Source organism: Capra hircus, chromosome 18 (genome assembly GCF_001704415.2).
Source record: "Capra hircus breed San Clemente chromosome 18, ASM170441v1, whole genome shotgun sequence".
NCBI classification, from domain to species: domain Eukaryota; kingdom Metazoa; phylum Chordata; class Mammalia; order Artiodactyla; family Bovidae; genus Capra; species Capra hircus.
Genome location: NC_030825.1, coordinates 12,166,527 through 12,189,633, shown reverse-complemented (window position 1 = coordinate 12,189,633; position 23,107 = coordinate 12,166,527). Strand labels below are relative to the sequence as shown.

Here is a 23,107-nt window from a genome sequence, read left to right as displayed (position 1 = left end):
CAGAGAAGGCAAATCCAGGGACAGAAAGCAGCTGAGTGGTTGCTTAGGACTGGGGGGATGGAGGAAGGGTGAGGAGTGATGGCTGGTGGGTAGGGGGTTCTTTTGGGGGGCGATGCAGATGTTCTGGAATTAGACTGTGGTGATGATGGCACCATATTGTGTATGTCCTAAGTGCCACTGACTTGTATGCTTTAAAATAGTTAAAATGGTGAATTTTTTGTGGTGTGACGTTTACTTCCATAAAAGAAAAAATGAGGAGGACCAAAAAAATCACCTTATTTTTCAGATGAGGCCAACTGAGCCTCAGATGTTTGGGGATTAAGTCAGGTTCCTCAGGGAGTTAGAGATGGCACTCATGTTGTCTCCTGTTCCCAGACTTCTCCTTCCTCATTTCTCACAACCAGTTGGTCACTTGTTGTTTGGTTGCTAAGTCATATCTGACTCTTTGCGACCCCATGGACTGCAGCACGCCTGGCTTCCCTGTCTTTCACTATCTCCCTGAGTTTGCTCAAACTCATGTCCATCAAGTCAGTGATACCATCCAACCATCACATCGTCTGTCACCCTGTTCTCCTCTTGCCCTCAGTTTTTTCCAGCATCAGGGTCTTTTCCAGTGAGTCAGCTCTTTGCATCAGGTGGCAAAGTATTGGAGCTTCAGCTTCCGCATCAGTCCTTCCAATGAATATTCAAGGTTGATTTCCTTTAGGATTGAGTGGTTTGATCTCCTTGCTGTCCAAGGGACTCTCAAGAGTCTTCTCCAGCACTACAGTTTGAAAGTGTCAATTCTACAGCACTTAGCCTTCCTTGTGGTCCAGCTTTCACATGCATACATGTGAGACATATATCAATCACTAAGCTGTGTTAATTTGGCCCATGAAGTGTCCCTGAGACCCATCTCTCTTCTCTTTCCTCACCGCTTTGTCACCCACTGACCCCTGTGGTCAGGTCCTGGGATGGGCTCCCACCAGCCTCCCATGGCCAGGTGGGGAGGGGCAGTTCCCTAAAGGAGGAGGGCTGGGCAGACACACCTGAGACACACCTTGGCTCCAGGCTGGCTTGTCTTTGGTGCATTACCTTGGGCATGTCACACGACCTCCTGGCTTCATCTCCCAAACGGTGGTTTGGATGTAGATGATGGTGACCATGATGCCCCCCGTGGCCCACCTCCCTGCATCCTTATGAAGACCTGGTGAATACTAACCCATACACTGAAGGGTGCTGTCAGTGTGAATGGCGATTATGATCTGTTTCCTTTAAGAAAAGTCTGGATATAGAGTTTGAATCTGGAGTCCATGCCCTGACAAGCGTTGTGTCTTAGCTTCCCTGGGTCAGATGGTTCCCTGCTATACTGGCTGGCTTGTTGTCTAGGATGAACTTGGGCTTTGAGGTACTAACCAGCCAGGGTGGACTGTCTCCATCACACCCAGAGGCTGGTGGTCTTGGTGGCTCAGACAGTAAAGCATCTGACTACAATGCAGGAGACCCGGGTTCAGTCCCTGTGTTGGGAAGATCTCCTGGAAAAGGAAATGGCAACCTACTCTAGTATTTTTGCCTAGAAAATCCCATGGATGAAGGAAGCTGGTAGGCTACAGTCCATGCGGTCGCAAAGAGTCCGACACGACTGAGCGACTTCACTTTCACTTTATACTTTGTGTGGGATTCCACATGGAGGCACCTGGAATGGTTCTAGGATCAAGATGCCTTGGTTTTTGTTTGTTTACTTATTTATTGGCTGCGCTGGTCTGTTTTGCTGCTTGAGGGCTTTCTCTAGTTTGAGAGCAGGGGCCACTCTTTAGTTGCAGTGCTCCGGCTTCTCACTGTGGTGGCTTCTCTTGTTGGAGAGCACAGGCTCTAGGCCACGAGGGCTTCAGTAATTGCGGCACAGGGGCTCCAGAGTGCAGGCTCACTAGTTGTGGTGAAGAGGCTTAGTTGCATCTTGGCATGTGGAATCTTCCCAGAGCAGGATCAAACCTGTGTCCCCTGCATTGGCAGGTGGATTCTTAACCACTGGACCACCAGGGAAGCCCAGGATGCCTTGGTTTTAAGAAAGTAAAGTCGTGAAACCTCAAAGCATGATCCTTTGACTAACAGCATCGGTATGACCTCGGAGCTAGTTAGGAATGCAGACCCCAGGGTCCCGTCCTAGACTGGCCGAATTGGAATCTGCGTTTAAGAGAGATGTCAGGTGATTCAGATGCACACAGTGCTTGGGAAACGTAGCTCCACGAGTCACTGGGTCCCTGAGAAATCCTAAAGCCAGCAAGAAAAAGCCGTTTGAGAGCATGACCTGAGTCAAGGGCCAGGTACAGGATGATTAACCCCAAACCAGCAGCATTGACTCGATGGACACGAGTTAGTGATGGACAGGGAAGCCTGGCGTGCAGCAGTCCATGGGGTCGCGAAGAGTCGGACATGACTGAGCGACTGAACTGAGCAGCAACCTGCATCCCGGCCATCACCAGGGAGGGGCTGAATCGAGACTTCATTGATAACTGCAGTTGACATGTGAACTGTTTAGGGATTAATCTGAGTAAGGATATGTGATGCCCTCAACTAGAAGGGCTGGATTTTGGTGCAAAACTGAAAGGGGTCCTGATTAAACGGGGACATAAAGTATGTCTGGAAATTGGTGCTCACCTGGCTGCGTCTGGGGGTGGTCTGTTCCCCAGGGAACACTGGGTAACCGCTGGAGACGTTGTTGGTGGTCATCCTGGGCTGAGGGGTGTGATACTGGCATGGAGGGGGCAGAGGCCAGGGTTGCTGCCCAGTCCTCCAATGCACGAGACGACCCCACCAGGAAGACCCACCCAGCCCCAAATGACGGAGTGCTGAGGTAGAGACACATATGCGTGCACACACACACACACACACACACCCCATGTAACAAGCATAACACACCTAGTGGAAAAATGCTCAGAATTCTTTATTGGCCTGTCTGGCCACAAGAATGCCCAGGGGGCCCCAAGCTGAATCCCAGGCCAGAAGCAGGGCCACTGCCTTTGTTCCCTGCCCTCTGACCCCAACTTGGTTCCTGTCTCTCTACTGTGTGGCTTTCCTGTTCCAAATAGGGCCTCAAAGATTTGGGATGAAACAGTTGACAACCTTTTGCTCCCTGAATCAAATTCAGAATTTGAGGCATGACTATCAGAGGGGAGGGCAGGGTTGTGGGTGTGGCAGCCAGAGAGGCCTGGGCTCCCTCTGGCTGTGTAGCCTCGGGAGCATCCTGGGGACCTTCTGCGCCTCCACCTTCCGTCTGTGACGTGGGCGTCTCCGCCTGCAGCACTGTTGTTGGGATCGAAGGAGGGAAAGGTGGCTCCTTCTGTGTCACTCTGGGTGCCCTTGTGTTCAGAGCCCTGCCTGGAGGGTGTGGATCTGGGTGTTCTAACCGAGCCCCATGCCCTCCTTTTGCTGTTGGTGCAGATGACGTCCGATTGTTTGCCTTCGTGCGCTTCACCACGGGGGATGCGATGAGCAAGAGGTCCAAGTTCGCCCTCATCACATGGATTGGCGAGAACGTCAGTGGGCTGCAGCGCGCTAAGACCGGCACCGACAAGACCCTGGTGAAGGAGGTGGTGCAGGTAACCGTCTTTGTGTTCTCTTAGTGTCTGGGGGTGGGGTCACATTCCGCAAAGCGTCACCATCCAGTAGGGACACAAGGGGCAGGCTTGGCTCCTTGGTCCGTGACTTTGAACGTGGCGTGCTAAGTCCTTGGACCACTAGCGACACTGGTGAGAGATACCCCAAATTGCTTTCTGGGTACGGTAGCTGCATTTGTGACCCTGACCATCGAATACTAGAGACGTGGTGGCTGGTGTCTACCTTTCCGGGTGGGGCAGGCAGCTCATGGAGAAGGAGGCTGGAGGAACGACCAAAATGGTGCCACTTCCTGTGGGTGGCGGAGGGCTTCCGGCGTGGCCGTGAGGACGCAAAGGGAGAGTTCACGAGTGCCCGCCGAATGGTGTCTAGCACATAGTAGGAGCGCAATGACACTTGGTGAATGAATAAATGTCAATCACATGGGCACCAGCAGGGGTTTACAGATGACTTTGATGACCCTAGAATGATAAAGGCTGCATCAGTGCATCAGCAATGGCAAAGATCCCTAGACTGAGTAGCTGGGCGCGGGTGGTAGCTGATTTACTCCTGTGTCCGTATTAGACTAGAGGAAGAGGGGAAAATAGTGTACCCTTGGTTTTGTCCCTGGAGTTTTAGACAGCTCTACCTGTAGAGCTTCCCATTTTAAAGTTTTTTATTTTTGCATTTTGGACATAACAAAAATTGACACTATTGGAAATTTCCGGAGCAGGTCATTTGAAGCTAGGGCATGGGGTCATGCTGAGAAAAAAAAAATCCAAATTCTAGGGCTTCCTTGGTGGCTTAGTGGTAAGGAATCTGCCTGCCAGAGCAGGAGACGTGAATGCAATCCCTGGGCCGGGAAGATCTCACATGTTGTGGAGCAACTAAGCCTGTGCACGGAAACTGTTGCGCCTGGGCTCTAGAGCTGGGGGGCCACGACTACCGAAGCCTGTGCGTCCCAGAGCCTGCGCTCCTCAACAAGAGAAGCCCTCTCACCCCAACTAGAGAGTAGCCCTGGCTCCCCGCAGCTAGAGAAGGGCCCCTGCAGCAGTGAAGACCCAGCACGGCCTGAAGGAGCAAGTCAAAAAATCATGGAAAAAATCCAAATTCCAGAACGATAGACTGGGGCAAGGGGGTGGAGGGGAGAGGGTTTTCTCCCCACCAAAGGGATCTCCATCTTGCAGAAGGATTTCCCAAAACCTATGATAGAGGGTGGATGGCTAACTGGTACAGGGCTTCCTTAGAGGGGATGAAAATATTCTAAACTGTTCTAAAACCTGTGGTGTTGGTTGCTCATATCTGAGAATATACAAAAAGCCATTGCATCCTAAAAAATAAGAAACGCACACACACAAAAAATCTGCCGAGTGCAGTGTGGTGTCCTGGATTAGATCCAGGACAAACTGGTGAAATCTAGAAAAACTGGTGAAATTGGAATGAAGTCTGGGGTTTAGTTAGTAGTCATGTTCCAGTGTTGGCTTCCTGGCTGTGATAAACATACCACGGTAACTTAAGATGTTCACAGTTGTCAAAATGGCCATGGGGTACATGGGAACTCTTGGTGCTGTCTCTTGCAACTTTCCTCTAAATCCACAACTATCCCCAAATAAAACTTCTGTTAAAAAAGTAATAATAGGAGAGAACTCCTATCATTCCATTATTACGGCCGATTTTTCCTTCTCTCCTCCCAGTCCTGTGGGTGAGCACACTCCCCTCTGCATTGCTACAGTCACAGCCTATGAATCACACCTAATCAGCTTCTTTTTCCTAACATAACGTAATTACATAAATTATGTGTCTGTAGAGTCTTTGTAATGAACGTTTTTCTGGCTGCCGACCGTCCAGTTTCACAAGTGTATTGTGATGGATTAAAAATCCCCTTGGTGTTGGCCTCTTGAGTTGCTTCCCATTTTTATTGTTATAAATAATACGTTCCAACCAACATTTTAATATGTGCAGCTCCTTCCCACCCTACACTGAATCGTTTCTTTAGCGCGCCGTTTCAGGAGGGGGAGTGTTCCGGAGTTAACAGGGGTGAGAGTCCCTTTAAAAAGGAATAGGCTAGGACTTTCCTGGTGGCCCAGTGGTTAAGACTCTTCACTTCCAATGCAGGGGGCACAGGTTCAATTCCTGGCCAGAGAACTAAGTTCCCACATGTGCTGGTGTGGCCAAAAGTAAATAAAATGAAATTTTAAAACATTCGAGCCAAAAATTAAAAAATACCTATATATTGCACATTTAAAAAAAAAAAGGTATAGGCTGTCAAATTACTTCCTAAAGGGCTAGCACCATGCCTGGGATGTGGTAAACGTTCCATAAATGTCATTCACTTCCTAGCCTAGTCAGCATTACCAGCGAATACTGCAGCTGGCACCCTGTCCAGCCCTGGCACCCTTTCTTTGGGCAGCCGCCTACTCAACCCCTTGGGCTGTTTTTCTCCTGGACAGTTGGAGGCTTCAGTGGTTAACCAGCTTTCAAGGGTCTCCTTTGTGGCAACAGAATGGAAAATGCAGAAGAATGTATGTCCACGATCAGAGGTCTCCTGCTGGACTCCACCATCCACGCTTAGCCCTCTCATCAGCCAGCCCGGCGTGGCCGGAAGAACAGCACAGACTGGGAGAGGGTGTTTGCTGGGGCGCGTCCACTGGGGGTGGTCTTTGAATCTTGCAGAACCTCTGTTTTCTTTCCATTTTTAAGACTGTGGTAAAATGGAATAACATAAGATGTTAGCCCTTTTAGTGTGCCGTTCAGTGGTGTGACATACATTTAGTGTTGGGCGGTCACTGCCATTGTCCAAAAATTCCAGAGCTTTTAAAATCACCCCCAAGGAAACTCTGTCCCTAGTAGCAGTCTGCAGAGTTCCTGTTACATCTAAAACTCTTCTCAGTTTGGTGAAATGGATAGAGAGTGGTTTGGGGAAATATGATTCTTTGGTGGAAAGACTTCAGTCGGGAGTACTGGTTATAATTCATTTGTTTGTAAACTCTAACATATTGCAGCAAAATGGGAATTGCTTGGCTCTCTGAACTAGGAAATGCAGGGGTTGCCAGCTTACGATGTGGCTTGATCTGGAGCTGAAGCCGTAGCTTCTTTTCTCTTTTCTCTTTCCTCTTTGTGTGGCCCCAGGTGGCTTCTGTGCAGCAGGAGAAATGGTCCAGGCCTGGTGGCTGTTCTGGGTCTTGATCCCAGGGGAAGAGAGAGTCCTCCTCCCTTAGTGTCAATCATTCCCTTAAAGTGATCCAGTTGGCCCAGCTGAGGCCACATGCATGTCCTGTGGGGCCGGGAGGTGTGGAGCCTCATGACTGACAGCTCTGAACTGATTCCAGTTGTTAAAAGAAAAGGACGCTGGTATATGAAGAGCATAGCGGATGCTTGCTTGATCTTGAACTGCAGGTGCAATGTGATATTTTGACCATTACCTTTTGCATTTCCCACCTCTTCATTTAAAAAGGTTTCTTACCTGAAGCTGTTACAAGATCTCACATTTATACTACAGTTGTAAATACAGCCATTTATGTTACAGAGGGTCGATTTTACTGGTGTAATGGTATCTTCCGACAGTCATTAAAATCATGCTGATGCTGGCAGGTCAGTTTTCCCCTCTGCTTAGTGGGGACTCAGAGCAGATGTTCTTTAAGGGGTCTCCAGATGGCCCTTCTAGATTCCTTGTCTTGGGGACAGGATCACATCCCCAGCTTCCTTTTACCACCATTTTCATGTGAAGAATAAATGGATTTTTAATATAAGATTTAATTTAAGCCTTTTCTTGGTAATAATAAAAATACTCCACATCGTTATGCTTTGTATGAAATGTTTAGTTCAGTTCGGTCGCTCAGTCGTGTCCCACTCTTTGAGACCCCATGGACTGCAGCACACCAGGCCTCCCTGTCTGTAGAGAATGTAAATGAATGTTGTTCAGCTGATAAGTCTAGTCCGACTCTTTGCAACCCCATGAACTGTAGCCCACCAGGCTCCTCTGTCCATGGGATTCTCCAGGCAAGAATATTGGAGTAGGTTGCCGTTTCCTTCTCCAGAGGATCTTCCTGACACAGGGATCGAACCTGTATCTCCTGCATTGGCAGGTAAATTCTTTACCACTGCACACCAGGGAAGCCCGTAAATGAATGTAGAGCCACTGAAATCAAGAAGCGTGGGTCTTTATGCCACCTGCCTGCTCATGGGCAAGTCTCTCTCCCTGCCTGGGCCTCAGTTTCCTCATTTAAAGATAAGTTGGATTGGGACTTCCCTGGCAGTTGACTTTGCCTTCCAGCGCAGAAGGTGTTGGTTGGGTCCTTGATTGGAGAGCTAAGATCCCACATGCCTCCTGGCCAAAACACCAAAACAAAAAACAGAAACAATCTTGTAACAAATTCAATAAAGACTTTAAAAATGGTCCACATCAAAAAATTTTTTTTCTTAAAAAAAAAAAAAAGAATTGGATGGGTTGACCTGCTGTGTCCTATTCTGTTTGTATGTATTCTGAAATTGTTTCATTTGTTTAGGGGGTACTTTGTTTATCACAGTGTATTACTTTTAAAGGAACCTTTTACTTTGTCAGTGGAAGAGACAGTGTGCAGTACAGTGGTCTGGGGGTGTAGCCTTTGGAGCCAGATGGAGTGAGCTCAGGTTTCAGGCCTGCCATTCAGTGCGCAGCCCCGGGCAAGTTGCTCTGCTCTGGGCCTGATGTCTGAAGCAGGGCTGGTATAGAATCTGCCTCCTGGGGTTGTTGTGGGGATTAAATGAGCGACTATCAGGAATCGCAATTAGAACAGTGTCTGGTAGCTTCCTGGGAGTGTAGCTGCGATTACTCCCAGCTTTCCTGGTTCGACACCACTGCGACACACAGCTTTCTGGTTTCCCTGGGGGCTGACAGGTCCACATGCTGAGTCCCTAACCTGGGGCATGACTCTTGATTTTGAACCATCATGCCTAACTATCTTACAAATGGCTTGGACCAAAGTCACATCCATCAGCTATACAGGAAGGTTCCAGCCTCACTCACCGTTGCTGGTGCTGACTTCAAAACAATCCAAACCTCACCTGGGGCCTGTGCCTGGGTTCATCAGCTAGGAGAGTAACCCTAAGCGTAGCCCTGAGCAATAAGACTTGCATCAAGCCATGGCTAACAAGCAGCCGGCCCGGGGCTGGAGCCCCATGGAGTCAAAAGTCAGGAGGTTTAATGGCGGGTCCCTAGTCTGTGTTCAGAGCCAGGCTGGCCTCTGAGGCTGCTGGAGAACAGGACGAGGCCAGCAAGGCTGGGGGCAGCAGCAGGGTGCCAGACTGGGCGATGATGACACCCAGACTTGGGCCTGGAATGTGCTGAGTGGACAGGGTGCGTGGCTGCCTTGTCACAGCCGTCGTCTGCTGCACAGAAATGCCTGGCTGGTGCCTGCGACACAGCACCCAGCCCATTGTCCCGGCGCCGCTGCGGGGTGAGAGGGACAATGCAGCGGCCCCGCCAGAAACCAGCCCGCGCCGGGCCAGGCTGTCTCGATTTAGAAACAGACTCGGTCGATGGAGCATTGTGCTGGCCTTGCAGAAGCTCTGTACTCACGTGGTCCTTTTATCTCTTTTTTTATTTTTGAACATCATATGAATGCTCACGGAACCAATTACCCGCAGGTACATCTCAGCTTTCAGCTCTGGGAAGAGAACAGCAGGGAGTATTTCCTCTAAGGGGAAGTGAAGGTGGGAAGGACGGGCCTGTCAGTGACAGCATGGAGCCATCAGTATAACGTGTATCCTGAAGGCTTCTGAACCCCAGGAGCAGGGGCAGTTTACATGCTGGACCCGTCCACCCACAGGGCCAGCACCAGATGTCCTAACTCTCTTCCAGGGGGGTCATGTTTATGTACAAGTGTGGTAGTTGTTAATAACAAGAGTTTTACTGTGCCCTTGCCTTATGCCTGGCACTTTGAAGGACTTTCCACATATTGAAATTATTTCTTCTTCACTAGGCCAGTTCTGCCATCATCTGCATTTTATAAATGAGGAGTCTGAGGACCGGGGAAAGTTGGGGAATTTGCTCAAGGTCCCCTGTGCTTGCAGACTGGCCAGGGCCCCCGACTCTGTCACTTCAGCCCACTACACATCTCCCAAAGTCCTCTAGCACCAGGAAGAATGTTCTGAGGCCAACATACCTTTTGGAAGCTACTTTTATAGGCTCGCATGACACATGAAAGGCTCTGAGAAAATCTGCAGGAAACAAACATCTTACATTTATTTTTAAAAATACTGACCTGGTTCTCAATCTTCCTTGATGTTAGAACTTTTTGTTTTTTTGAAACTGGAAACTGAACATCATTTCACAGTGTTTCTTTCTTTTTTAAATACTGCTGTGTCAAATGGAAGAGATCATGGGCCTAATGGGAGTGAGATCCAAGTTGATATTCCAGCTTTACTAACCTTTCGCCCTAGCGAAAGTGAAAGTCGCTCAGTTGTGTCCGACTCTTTGCGATCCCATGGACTATAACAGTCCTCGGAATTCTCTAGGCCAGAATACTGGAGTGGGTAGCCTTTCCCTTCTCCAGGGGATCTTCCCAACACAGGGATTGAACCCAGGTCTCCTGCATTGCAGGCGGATTCTTTACCACCTAAGCCACAAGGGAAGCCCCTTCCCCCTAGGACCTCGGGCAAGTAACTTTATCTCTAGAAACTGTTCTCACTTAAAGAGAATGTAGATTCTCACAGAGCTGTTGGAAGGATGAAAGAAAAACAAAGTGAAAGTTTTCTCCTTTTAGTGACTGATGAACTCCTATTCATCCTTCACAACCCTGATTTTTTATCCCATTCTCCTACCAGCCTCAATCAGAATTGATTGCTCCTGTGTTTGTACTGTAGCTCAAATTCCTTGAATTATAATTAAGTGGCCCTAGAAAGTAATCTCGAGGGCAGGGACCATGGCTGCTTTATTTGCATTTCTCATACCTAGAAAAGTGCTAGAACATGATAAAATGTGAAGAAATAGATCTGTTCACGTAGGCTCTAGTCTGTGCCTTATTCTTATTCTAGGACAAAAGCTAGTAAATGTTCAACAACTGCTCTTTGGGCTGAATTAAGTTGTGGAAGCCATTTACACTCAGGGAGGGGCTTGAGGGTGGATTGGGATTGCCACAGGCTCCTCTTTTGTTTCAGGGGAAAGCAGAGGTGAGAGCTGTTTGGATCAGCGGGGAGAACCCCTGTACCTCGGTGTCGGGAGATATATGGGGCTGCTGCCCCCGCTTGCAGAGCATCAGTGCTGTGCCCCAGCTTAGATGCCTCATCCCTCTTTGAAAGAGCTGTTTTTATGGGGAGCTTTATGCTTCTTCAAGCCTGTGGTTTGGCCGTTTATTCTTCTCAGAACCAGAAAGGGCTTTTTGTGCTCATGTGTTTCACCTGGGTCTGGACTCAGACAAGGGGGCTTTCCGGTGATTGAATCCTGTATTGAAAACATAGGGACTTGCCTGGTGGTTCGGTGGCTAAGACTCCATGTTGCCAATGCAAGCGGCGTGGGTTTGATCCTTGGTTGGGAAACTAGATCCTATATGCCACAACCAAGATCTGGCGCAACCATATATATATATATAACACACAGACAGACAGACAGACAGACAGACACAAACACTAAAGTCCCAAGCTGCCTGTGAATGGTCGTGCCGGGATCCTGTGTGGAGGGGCAGGTACCATTATGTGTCCAACGTACAGATGAGGAAACTGAGGCTTGGAGGGGTGCTGCCTCGAGCCAAGGATGAGTGTCAAGACAGAAGCCAGATGATGGGGCTCAGAGGCCATTTTAGTCCTGGGAAGGGCAGTGGGGAACGTGGTTCTATGCTCTTGCTACCAAGAGGTTAAAAGCTCATGGGAGAAAGAGGAAGATGCCCACACCCTGAGCCTGGCATGTAAATGCAAGTCGCTTTCACAAGTTGAGAGCTCTGCCAGCTCTCAACGGGTTTAGTGATGGGCTGGGTGCCCGTCACTAAAACCCTAGATGGGTCCCAGCCCTGGGCCAGCCGGCCTTGGCATGGTGCCTGCCTGCCGCCACTCCCCACCCCTGCAGTGGTCGGCCTCCTAGTGTCCACACAGTGGTTCCTGACACCCGCAGCAGATGGTTTCCACGGACTGGGAACATCAGACTAGAGCCGTGCAGGTCTCTACTGAAGGAGCCCAAGCGCTGAGTCCAGGCAGGTCCCCAAGTGTGCCCCGCACACCCAGTGCTGCTGTTGAGATGGCTGCCTGTGCCTCCGGCCGCTGAGCCTTTCAGACCTGCACTCCCTCAGTCTCTCGCCTTGCGGGACCACCCCTACCTCTGCCCTTCTCTTGTCGTAGCTTATCCCCGGCACCCTGCCTTTTGAGAGTCCCTCCTAGAACGAGCTCCAGGCTCTCTGTTCTTTCACCTATGATGGTTTATCCCCAGGCGGTGAAAAAATGGTTAGGACAAAGTGAAGGACTTCCCTGGTGGCTCAGATGGTAAAGCCTCTGTCTACAATGCAGGAGACCCGGGTTCGATCCCTGGGTCGGGAAGATCCCCTGGAGAAGGAAATGGCAACCCACTCCAGGACTCTTGCCTGGAAAATCTCATGGATGGAGGAGTGTGGTAGGCTACAATCCATGGGGTCGCAAAGAGTTGGACACGACTGAGTGACTTCACTTTGCTTCACTTCAAGTGATGGTTAGTCACACAGCTAAGTCTGCTAATTCCCCTGGAGCCTTGGGTGGGTGATATGTGTTATTATAAAGCATTGCAGAGGTGCAAGGTGTGTCCTTTCATGTAACATTTCATAGATGCTTTCAGTTTTTGTAATTTTAATGGCTGAATACTATTCTGTTCAGTGGATGTGGGATTGTGTGCGTTTGTGTGTGTGGTTTTCATCCTCCTGATGAAGACCTTGGTGTGGAATTAGACATGGGTTTGGGCCTCAGCCCCACCCCATATGTGTGTGGCCTTGTGCCAGCTGTTTCACTTCCCTGAGCTTCAGCTTCCTCTGAAAATTGGGGATGATAATATCTAACTCATAGAATTGTAAAAATTAAATACTGTGTATCCTAAGTGCCTGCCGTGTAGGAACTGTTCAATGTAGGTGCTATTTACTCATTTACTCAACTTTTGTTGAAAAGTGGAAGCAGTCTGGTATTTACTGACCGTGAACATCTGTGAGTATACATGTTGTCATTTTTTTAAAATTCTGTTGAATTTTTTCCTTTGGGAAAAATTCCCAAAAGTGAGTATTGCTGAGGAGCAAGAAATACTAACCACTTTTTATGGTTGAGCAATATTCCGTTGCATGTATGTACCACAGCTTTTATATGCATGCATCTGTTAATGGGCATTTACATTGTTCCCATGTCCTGGCTACTGTGTAAATGGTGCTGCAATGAACATTGGGGTACAGTTGTCATTTTGAACTATGGTTTTCTCAAGCAGTTATACTCCAAGTTAAAAGAAGAAAGAAATGTTAGCCACAGCTTCAGCCAGGCAGAAATTGAAGCCCTACACTGGGTTAATATTTCTTGTCAGTTGATTGATAGCAGGGGCTATTTGGAGGTGTGGATTAAGAAGGATTCTGAGGTTAAGTCTGGACTCAGTGGGAAAAGTGCCATGACTGATTTGTGATGTCTGCCGTGGGTACCAGAGGAGAGAGCGGAGCTTGTTCCTCCCTTCTTTTTATGTATATGTATTTATTTAGCTGGCTGTGTCAGCTCTTACTTGCACTTGGGGTCTTGTTGTGTCATGCAGGTCTTCCATTGCAGTGCTTGGGTTTAGTTGCCCCGTGGATTGAACTCATGTCCCCTGCACTGAACCACCAGGGAAGCCCCCAGTTCCCACATTCTTACCATCCTTGATCTAGATGGAGCCTTGTCAGAAATCAGGCAAAGTGGAGTCGGGGCTCTTGTAAATATCCACGGTCAGTGTTGGACCGTTACCTTGAGCCCACTCGGAATGCCACCGCATGCTCCTCTCTCGTCCTTTGTCCCCTCCTGAGTGAAATAGGGTCGTGTCATTCCTGACCTGTGACAATGATGCAGGTGCCTTCGTTCCCAAATTCTGTCAATCACTGGACCATACCCTTTCAACCGACTTGTTTTTCCCTTGTCTATGATGACTCATGCCAGTTACAGGAACCTTTTCTTTTTTAGTAAATATACCCCACTAGAAGGACTTTTAAAACCTTGGTCTCTGAGACTCTGTAGAATAGTTGTAGGAGGGAAGATGTAGGGGGCCCAGGAGGGGTTGGCAGGTTTGAAGCTGTGCATTTTCATCTGGCCCATGTTCCTTGGAAGGGTGCCTTTTCTCTTAGCAAGATGCAGGCTGCTGGGGACCAATTGCTTTTCTTCAGCACGCCAGGGTCTTTGGTTTATAATTAATCTTCGCCCACTTGGGGAAAAGATACATTATTGTGGCCAGCATGTGTCCCATCCACCCTCTGCCCCATCTCACTGCCTACACATACTGCCCCACCTCACACAGGTGGCAGGGGAGGTTCCATCCCCCTCATTTTTGCAAGAGTTTGGGATGGGCCTGAAGCCAGCACGCAGCCTTCTTTCTGAAAGTCATACTCAAATCCCAAAGTTGACATTTCTGTGCTGGTTTCTCTCACTGCTCCTTGGATTCTGGTGTCCAAGGTGGAACTTTGTCCCATGGGCTCTGGAGGCTCAGGTGCAAATCCGAGGATGGCTGGTGGGGAAAGAGACAGCAGACCCACCATCCAGACAGCTTCTTTCACAGAGATGGAGACCAGGGCCTAGAGCCATTGAATGCTTCCTGCAGGGCTTTTTAGAGCCCTCCTGGTTCTTTTTCTCAGCTCTGAGACTGTCAGAGGGACCTGTTAGTATCAGATTTTAACTTCCCAGGACCTCAGAGAGTGTCTGGCATATAGTGGATGTTCAGTAGGCAGGTGTTAATTGGAAGAATGATTTGCATTAACTCTCGTTATCTTAGGACATGATGAAGGTCACCTCTCCTCCCTGGCGCCACCTTGTAGAAATGGGCATTGCTGGCATCACAGATTGAGCTCACTTTTTCTCCCCAGACTTTCCCGGCATCTGTGTTCTCTGTGTAGGGTAGCAACTCATCATGGTCCTTATGTTCTGGGTAGAAGACCAGACACACTTCTGCCCCCACAGACCTCCTCTCTGTCTTCCCATGGCTAATTCTGTCCCCAGCTTTTGAGTGAGCAGCTGGACTTGCTGTCTTCCTTCTGCAAGGTTGAAGAGAACCTGTGTCTCTATCTTGGTTATTCTGAGAAATTCCCCAGACTTCCCTTCATTAAAAAGTAAACAGTGAGGATGGAGAAGTTAGTGTGGGTGAGGGAAAGGGAACTTAGCCTCACCCTATACATTTGCTCCTGAGAAGGCAATGGCACCCCACTCCACTCCTCTTGCCTGGGAAATTTCATGGACAGAGGAGCCTAGTGGGCTGCAGACCATGGGGTCGCTAAGAGTCGGACACAACTGAGCGACTTCACTTTCACTTTTCACTTTCATGCATTGGAGAAGGAAATGGCAACCCACTCCAGTGTTCTTGCCTGGAGAATCCCAGGGATTGGGGAGCCTGGTGGGCTGCCATCTATGGGGTTGCACAGAGGCGGGCACGACTGAAGCGACTTAGCAGCAGCAGCAGCACCATACATTTGCTCTGAGCATTTCAGAAAACTTCTTTAGAGCTCACAGACTGCCCTAACAATCTTGAAAATGAAGAAAATCCATGATCTTGTGAAATATTACCTAATCCTTCTTGAGCACTTGCTCTGCGGTAGGCACACTCATCAGATCCTTACAGGATGTAGGTCCTCTTACTGTCCCCACCTGAGAGAGGAAACCGAGGGTCAGGTGGGTAAGTTTCTGGGGAGAGTCAGGCTGCTGGAAATGCACAGGGCAGCCGTCTCAGTATGTGGCCCAGGCCACTCCCAGTACATTTAGGACCAAAGCCGGGGCTTAAACCCAGGCAGTTGGGGGCCATTTAAAACCGAGATGATTTTGGGACTTCTCCGGAAGTCCAGTGGCTAAGATTCCACCCTCCCCATGCAGGGGGGCTGGGCTCAATCCCTGGTCGGGGAACTAGATCCCACATACAACTAAAAGCTTGCATGCCGCAGCTAAAGAACCCACGTGCCACAAAGAAGATCCAAAGATCCCGGCTGCTGCAACTAAGACCCAGTACAGCCAAATCAATAGTATTTTAAAAGTAATAAGAGTGAGATGATTTAAAACCAAGGATGGGAAACTATAATATGCCCGTTTTAGACCAGCCTTGCAAGTAGATTCTTGACTGTGTATAGAGCACCACTTCCTAATCCTTGCCCTTCTCTAGAGTTGCCCTCCTTGGAAGCAGACCAATGTCCATCCTCTGTCTTTGAAGTATGAGCTTAAATGCTCTTGAGAAACATCCCGGGGACAGAATGTGTCCTGAATTTGCTCAGTGTGTGTCTCCAAGCCATCTAGGAGTCCTGGTTAGCTGGATGAAGCGTCTTCCTTTGAGAAGTCCTGCCCTGGCAGAAAAGGGAGAGACCCTGTCTGCAGGCTGTCAGCCAGGGACACTGAGTTCCCAGACATGACAAAGATCTTTCTAGAACTCTAGGTGACAGTGCCCCCAGGCCAGCCCATGTTGCTTTGAAGTCCTTGGCATGTGGCTCTGGCAGCCTGAAGGATGTGATGGCTGCTGGCATGGGAGGGGCGCACAGCCCACCCGGTAGTATGTCGGGGCAAGAGGGCCTGTCCCCGGGGCCCTAGTGTGATGCTGCTGTGTTCCCTGGGACGAATCACTCCCCCTCTCTGGATCTTTTCCTTGCTGCTGCTGCTAAGTCGCTTCAGTCGTGTCTGACTCTGTGCGACCCCATAGACAGCAGTCCACCAGGCTCCCCCGTCCCTGGGATTCTCCAGGCAAAAACACTGGAGTGGGTTGCTATTTCCTTCTCCAATGCATGAAAGTGAAAAGTGAAAGTGAAGTCGCTCAGTCGTGTCCGACTCTTAGCGACCCCACGGACTGCAGCCTGCCAGGCTCCTCTGCCCATGGGATTTTCCAAGCAAGAGTACTGGAGTGGGCTGCCATTGCCTTCTCCAGGGTCTCTTCCTTATTCTCTATCAAATGAGGGAGTGAATGTCAGGGTGTCAAAGGCTCTTTCAGCTCAATGCCCCCTCACCCTAACTTTCTTTGGTTAACCAAGGTACACGTAGAGGAAAACATATATATCTTAAGTGTACAGTTTGATGAATTTATGAATTCTAAAATTTGGAATTTTTGTACACACCCGTGAAACTACTGCCCAGATCAAGACATGGATCCAGTACCCACCCACTCCTGCCCCAGAAGGCTCTCCTCCCCCTGAGCCAGATCAGCTCTAATATTTTATGATTAATGTGTCTGCTTGACTGAGCACATTATTCTTTTATTTATTTTTTAACCTTTTATTTTATATTGAAAGATAGCTGATTAACAATGTTGTGATAGTTTCAGGTGCACGGCAAAGGGACTCAGCCATACATATTTTATTTTTCATTCATTCAGCTGCTCTGGGTCTTAGTTGCAGCTCACGAGATCTTAAGTCACAACACTCGAACTCTTAGTTGTGGCGTATGGGATCTAGTTTCCTGACCAGGGAATGAACCCAGGTCCCCTGTATTGGGAGCGTGTAGTCTCAGCCACTGGACTGCCAGGGAAGTCCCTGAGCATGTTATTCCTTAAGGCTCTTTCCTGTTCTCTCTGGATCCGGACTGCCACTGGCCATGTGTGGCCACAGAGCGTGTGAAGCCTGGCTTGTCACACTGCTGTGTGCTGAGTGCACTGGCTTTTTGAGATTCAGTATGGAGAACAAAATTACTTGCTCTGGTGTGGCTTCTAGCAAATTTACGATTCCCTATGTGTTAGCGTTGCTCTGGGCCGCGCTGGTCTCCTTTCTGCGAGGACTTGCGCCCTGCAGCTTGCAGCCTTCGTGTGGCCTGCCTCTTCTCCGGGAGGTGTTGGTGGTACCTGGAGGGTGCCAGGGACTGTGGCTGAGAGTCCAGGGTGTGTGCATGGTGGGGGGGGGCTGCTTTCTGTAGATGTGTTCTTTGTGGTTTTCAGTGTGGGCGAGTCCTTGCAGGCCCCTCAGGTCGTGGTCTTTGCTCCTACATTGAGGTCTGGCTGTCCACAGAATCATTTTTGCTGTTTCTGCCGGGTTTTGAAAGCTGACATTTAAGCCCACTCCCCAGAGGTGGTGGCGCCTCCCTTGCCATGTTGAATGGCCGCTCTGTGAGGACCCTGGAAGGAACGGAGGTGGAGAAGTGTACAGTCATTTGGGGTTGGCTTAGGTTGACTCAGACCTTTGGGGGACTTTCTGCGGAGTCCACACCCTGAGGTGAAATCACCTTTTTGAAGCCTCTGCCCTCCACAAACTCCACCCCACCATCCTGTGGTGGGGGAGCCCCTCCAGGCCCGCCAGGACCACCTCTATGTGGCCGGCCACTTCCTGTCTGCCCTCCAGAGGGAGGGGGCTGATTCCAATAGTAGGAATCGATGAGGCTGCTTGTCTCTGTACTTTCGTTTGAAAGAATCAGTTTTGGCAAACGTGTCAAAAATTTTTGGTTTTAAGCATGTCTCGAATTCTCAAATGTATAGGGTTTGAGTTTTATTTTTGCAGTTTGAGACATAGATTTTGTTTTAAATGTAATTTTGTTCATTTACATTTATTGTTATGCTGTATTTCACTGGGTTCTGCTACCGTGGTTTGCTTCTTTAGCTATGATTCGATTTCCCATATACTTGTGGTTTTAAGGGGGACTGTGCTGTGTGCACTTTGACTGTGGATTTCTTAGACCTTATCAAACCTCTTCTTAATCTACATAGTCTAATGGCTAACAGACACAAGCGCAAGTGTTCTTGTTTCTCTAGATAGCCATATATAGCTATCACGGGCAGAGGAACTTTGGAACTTCCTTCTATAGCATCTTGAGCTGTGGGGCTTCCTCCTCCTGGTTTGCTCTTCACCCCTCCCCCTGCTGCTGGGGCTCAGGTTGAGAAACACCTTATTTCTGGGTTCCCTTTTCCGGCTCTGCCGTTCTGCTGTGTTCACTCTATGCTGATGACTTACACAGACCCTTAGCAGCACAGTATGGCGGACTGGGAGTAGAAAAGGATGTTGAGTCATCTGGGCTGATTACACAATCTCTCCAAGTCCAGCCCGTGGAACTTATCTTTAAAAACAACAAAAAAAAGCTAATATACTGAAGGAGGATAAGCGAGAAAATGTGTGAGGCTGCACCTGGCACCTATTAGTTGCCTGATAAATATTAGCCTCCCCTTTCCTCCTTCCTGTTCGTATTCTTGGTGGCTTGGCATGTTTTGTGAAACTTGACCTTGAGGTTGCTTCTGGTTTAGTCATTCTTTTTTGTTTCTTTCTCCCTCTTTTAAAAATTGAGGTGAAACTCCCATAACATAAAATTAACCACCATTAAAAAATACACAATTCAGAGGCATTTGGTACCTTCACAGTGTTGTACAGACACTACCTGTATCCAATTCCAAAATATGTTCATCACTCCTAAAGGAGATGGTGACGCTTTTAAGAAGGCCAGCTTTAGGATGTCCATCATGGTGCAGGGGATAGGAATCCGTCCGCCAATGTGGGGGACATGGGTTTGCTCCCTGGTCCAGGAAGGTTCCACGTGCTCTGGAGCAACTGAGTCCATGTGCCCCAGCTGCTGAGCCCGTGTGCCTAGATCATGTGCTCTGCAACAAGAGAAGCCACCGCCGTGAGAAGCCCGTGCACAGCAACGAGGACCCAGTGCAGCCAAAAGTAAAAATAATAATAAAAAAAATAAAAAGAAGAAGGCCAGCTTTAGAGTCAGCCGTACCTGCTAGCCATGTGACTTTGGGCAACTGCCATTATCTCCAGCCTTTGTTTTGTCATCTTCACAATGGAAATAATATTGATTATTAATATGTTACAGGATTTTTTAAAAAGCAGCTTTATTATGATATAATTTACACACCACAAAATTAACTCACCCTGAGTCTGCAGTTCAATTATTTTTAGTAAATTTACAGGGTTGTGCAACTATTATTGCAATTCAATTTTCGAGCATTTCCATCTTTTTCTGTTCCAATCTCTAGCTCCTTTTGTCTCTCTGGATTAACGGAATCATACAATATGTGGTCTTTCACGTCTGGCTTCTCTCACTGAGCATAATGGTTTGTTCTCTTTTTTTGAGCATAATGGTTTTAAGGTTCATCCCTGTGGTAGCTGAATCAGCACCTCACTCCTTTTTATGACTGAGTAATATTCCATCATATGGATAGACCCTATTTTGTTCGCCCTTTCATGTGTTGATGGGCATTTGAGTTGTTTCCACTTTTTGACTGTTATGAATAGTGTTGCCATGAATGTTTTTGATTACAAGTGTTTGTGTGGACGTGTGCTTTCATTTCTGTTGGGTAGCTACCTGGGAGTAGAATTGCTGAGTCATGCTAAAAGGTTTTAAGAATTAAGTTTGCTAATGTGGGGCACTGCCTGGTCACTTAGGCCCTTTGTATACAGTGGTCATTGTTTACATTATTTCCTCACGGACTCTTTTTTTTTAATGTGGACGATGTTCTGACCTTCAGACTTGTTATTCATATATTGGTAACTTCTCCATATTCTTGCCTGTCACCATCCTGACATTTTCCTTACGGCAGTTTTATAATGCATGTATTCAAATACCTCTTGACTCTTCATGACTTAGATCACCTGCTTCACTCATTCAAGCCACACACATTTGCGAGAGCCTCGTGTGCGCTGGGTCTGTGGGGTTTTATGGTGGACACGTGTATACCACAGCAGCTATAGCCATTTGGCTCATCACTACAGCCCCATCTCATGGCACCGTGTTTGTTGAGTTAATGCACACAATTCCTCCACCTTCAAATAACTGAGTGTGGCTGGAGAGCCCTGTACAGCCTTCACTGCGTCCAGTGTCTGGGCTGATCACTCAGACCTAGGACCAGAGGCCCCACTTCACAGGAGTACCTGAAGCTATCTTGTACCAGCTGATGACAGCCAGTCATGCGTCTCTTCCCAGCTCCACTTACAAGCTCCCGTTGATAGTTTGTAATCAGCCAATGTGGGGAGATTTATGCCAGCCATGGAAATGGGTAGAAGGCTACCATCCACCCCTTTTGTGAGACAGCCTGGTGTTAAACATTGGCCAGCAGACCAGCCTGCCTTTCCAACCTCCTCTTCAGTTATTCTCCTAACAAGATGGGTTTTCAGATGAGGAAACGGAGGCACGGAGCGTTGAAGGAACTTGCTCAAGGCCGCACAGTTGGAAAATGACAGAGCCAGAATCTGAACCCAGACCTGACCCTGGCCTTTCTGCGTGGTCTCGGGATCTCTGATTTCCTGATCTCTGGCCACGTTTTTGTTTTTTCCTCCTGCAGAACCGTTCTGCCCCTAGGTTTTCGTTCTGATCATTTCTTAGCATTTTAGTTGCCAAGACTTCCTGGTGTGTTGCCTGAGCAACACTCACATCCCGTCCCCTCTCTTTTAACGGGAACTCTGTGTTTTATTTTGTTCCTGCAGAATTTCGCCAAAGAGTTTGTGATCAGCGATCGGAAGGAGCTGGAGGAAGATTTCATCAAGAATGAGCTCAAGAAGGCGGGTGGAGCCAATTACGACGCCCAGACGGAGTAACCCCTCACACACCCCGCCCCTTGCCAAAGTCATCTGCCTGCTCCCCAGGGGAGGGGACCGCGGCCTCAGCTACCAGCCCACCAGCCCACCAGGGAGAGGAGACGCAATGAGAGGCGACGTCCACCACCCCGTCCAAAATCCAGCTCCCCTCCCCACTTCCCTTGTGCACCTGCTGTGTCCTAGCCCCGAAGCTCATTGAACATCTTTCTTTTCTCTTTTATTCTTTCTCCCCGCCCTTCTTTCTTATTCTAAAGAAAAATCATTTTGATGCTAAGGTCACGCACATCATCAGATCAGAGGCGCCTCCTGTGGTGACCCTTTCCTGATATTTCTCTGACTCACAAGCAGCCTGCCCGGCTTCACCCACCAACCTCGTGTCGCTTCTGGCACCTGGGTCATGCTGCTATCTCGGTTTTCCTTGGCGCCTGCCTGCTTCCCGCTGAGGTGACGGCTGTGCCAGGAGCCGTGCCCTCAACAGCAGCCTTTACAAGCACACATGCATCCCGCTGGCCAGGCTCACACCCCTGAGAGTCGCTCCAGAGTCCCCCCCATCCCCCCCATTCCAAGTTGCCTAAGCTCCATGCCCATCCGAGATGGTGCTCGGTGGAGAGAAGCCCAGGCCTGACTCAGACCAGACAAGAAGAGAGAAAATTTGCCTTAAAAGTTGCCTGGCTTTGCCATCGGTCTGAAGTGGCCCGTTCCCACCCTCTTGATCGAAATCTCACGACGTCGAAGAGTAGGGGCAAAGGTCTAAGTCCAGATTCAACAAGAGGAGTCTTTCAGGGGTCACCTCCTGGGCTCCCTAAGTGATGAGGACGTTAGGGAGAGAGGTCCGGGGCGTGGGATGGGAACTGAGGTCCAGCCAGTCAGCAAGCACAGCAGGGGACAGAGCGTGTGCAGCGGGAGCCCCGCCCTCGCGGGACCAGAGTCTGTGGGTTTAATCCTCGGTGGCATCAGAGCGGCCCAGGGATTTCCTTTTTTGTCAAAGAAAGATGCGATTGGCTTGGTTGTTCATGAGCACGTTTGGTAGCGTTCTTTTTCTCTTTTCCTTGCTCATTTCTTTGGGGGAAGTCTGTGCTGCGTTGGGGTCGTCAAGAGCATCTGCACTCAAAACGGTTTACAGAAATAAACAGTTTTTTTGTTTTTCAAAAAACAAAGCTGTCTGATTGGTGTTATAAAGCTTCTCTCTTTCCTGGAAAGATGAAGGCGGTTGTCGTTTCAGATTTTAATTGGTCTTCACAGAGCTCTTGGGGGCTGGTTGTATTCATATTCCACAGCTTGTTCAATTTTAGCAATAACCGTAAGAAACTGGTGCTGTTTGGGATTTCCCTGGCAGCCCAGTGGTTAGGACTCTTGAGCTCGTAGTGCAGGGGCCATGGGTTTGAGTCCTGGTTGGGGAGCTAAGACCCCACATGCCATATATGGCGTGGCCAAAAAAAAAAAAAAAAGTGCTGTTTGCATCCCCATTTTATGGAAATCGAGGCTCAGAGAGACTCAGTGATTCACCTGTGGCCTCCCAGCTGGCAGGTGGGAGAGCTGGGATTCGAACCTGAGTCTCCAGGTGGCTCTGGTGCTGTGGCTCAGGACTGGAAATGGGGGAGGCCCAGCCCCGAAATAGTGATGAGACGGTGGGATTGTGACATGTCTTGTGTGGTCAGACCCCTCCACTCTGTGCATTCAGGGAAAGCTGTGAGAAGGCGTCCCCTTTCAGCTGGGCTATGACATGCTTTCTGAGATTGAGCTTCAAAACGAGATTTCCAGCACGCCAGCCCTGCTGGGAGCGCAGAATCAGGCCAGAGGAGTTTCAGATGCACAGCCGGCTTCGGAGGAGCTGTGAGTGGGATGGGGAGGGTGCGGGGAGACCAGGAAGGAATCCTGCAAGATGTGGGCAAAGGCTGAGGCGGCCCGGG

General features: G+C 49.0%; 1 protein-coding gene across 1 annotated transcript in view; it reads left to right on the top strand.

Moving 5' to 3' along the window:
- COTL1 (coactosin like F-actin binding protein 1) overlaps positions 1–22,350 on the top strand; it is a 44,264-nt gene extending 21,914 nt beyond the window's left edge. The window contains exons 3-4 of the mRNA XM_005691841.3: positions 3,421–3,578; positions 21,087–22,350. Of these exons, the coding sequence (XP_005691898.1) occupies positions 3,421–3,578; positions 21,087–21,197 (269 nt within the window). The 3' untranslated portion in view covers positions 21,198–22,350. The remainder of the gene's footprint in view (positions 1–3,420; positions 3,579–21,086) is intronic.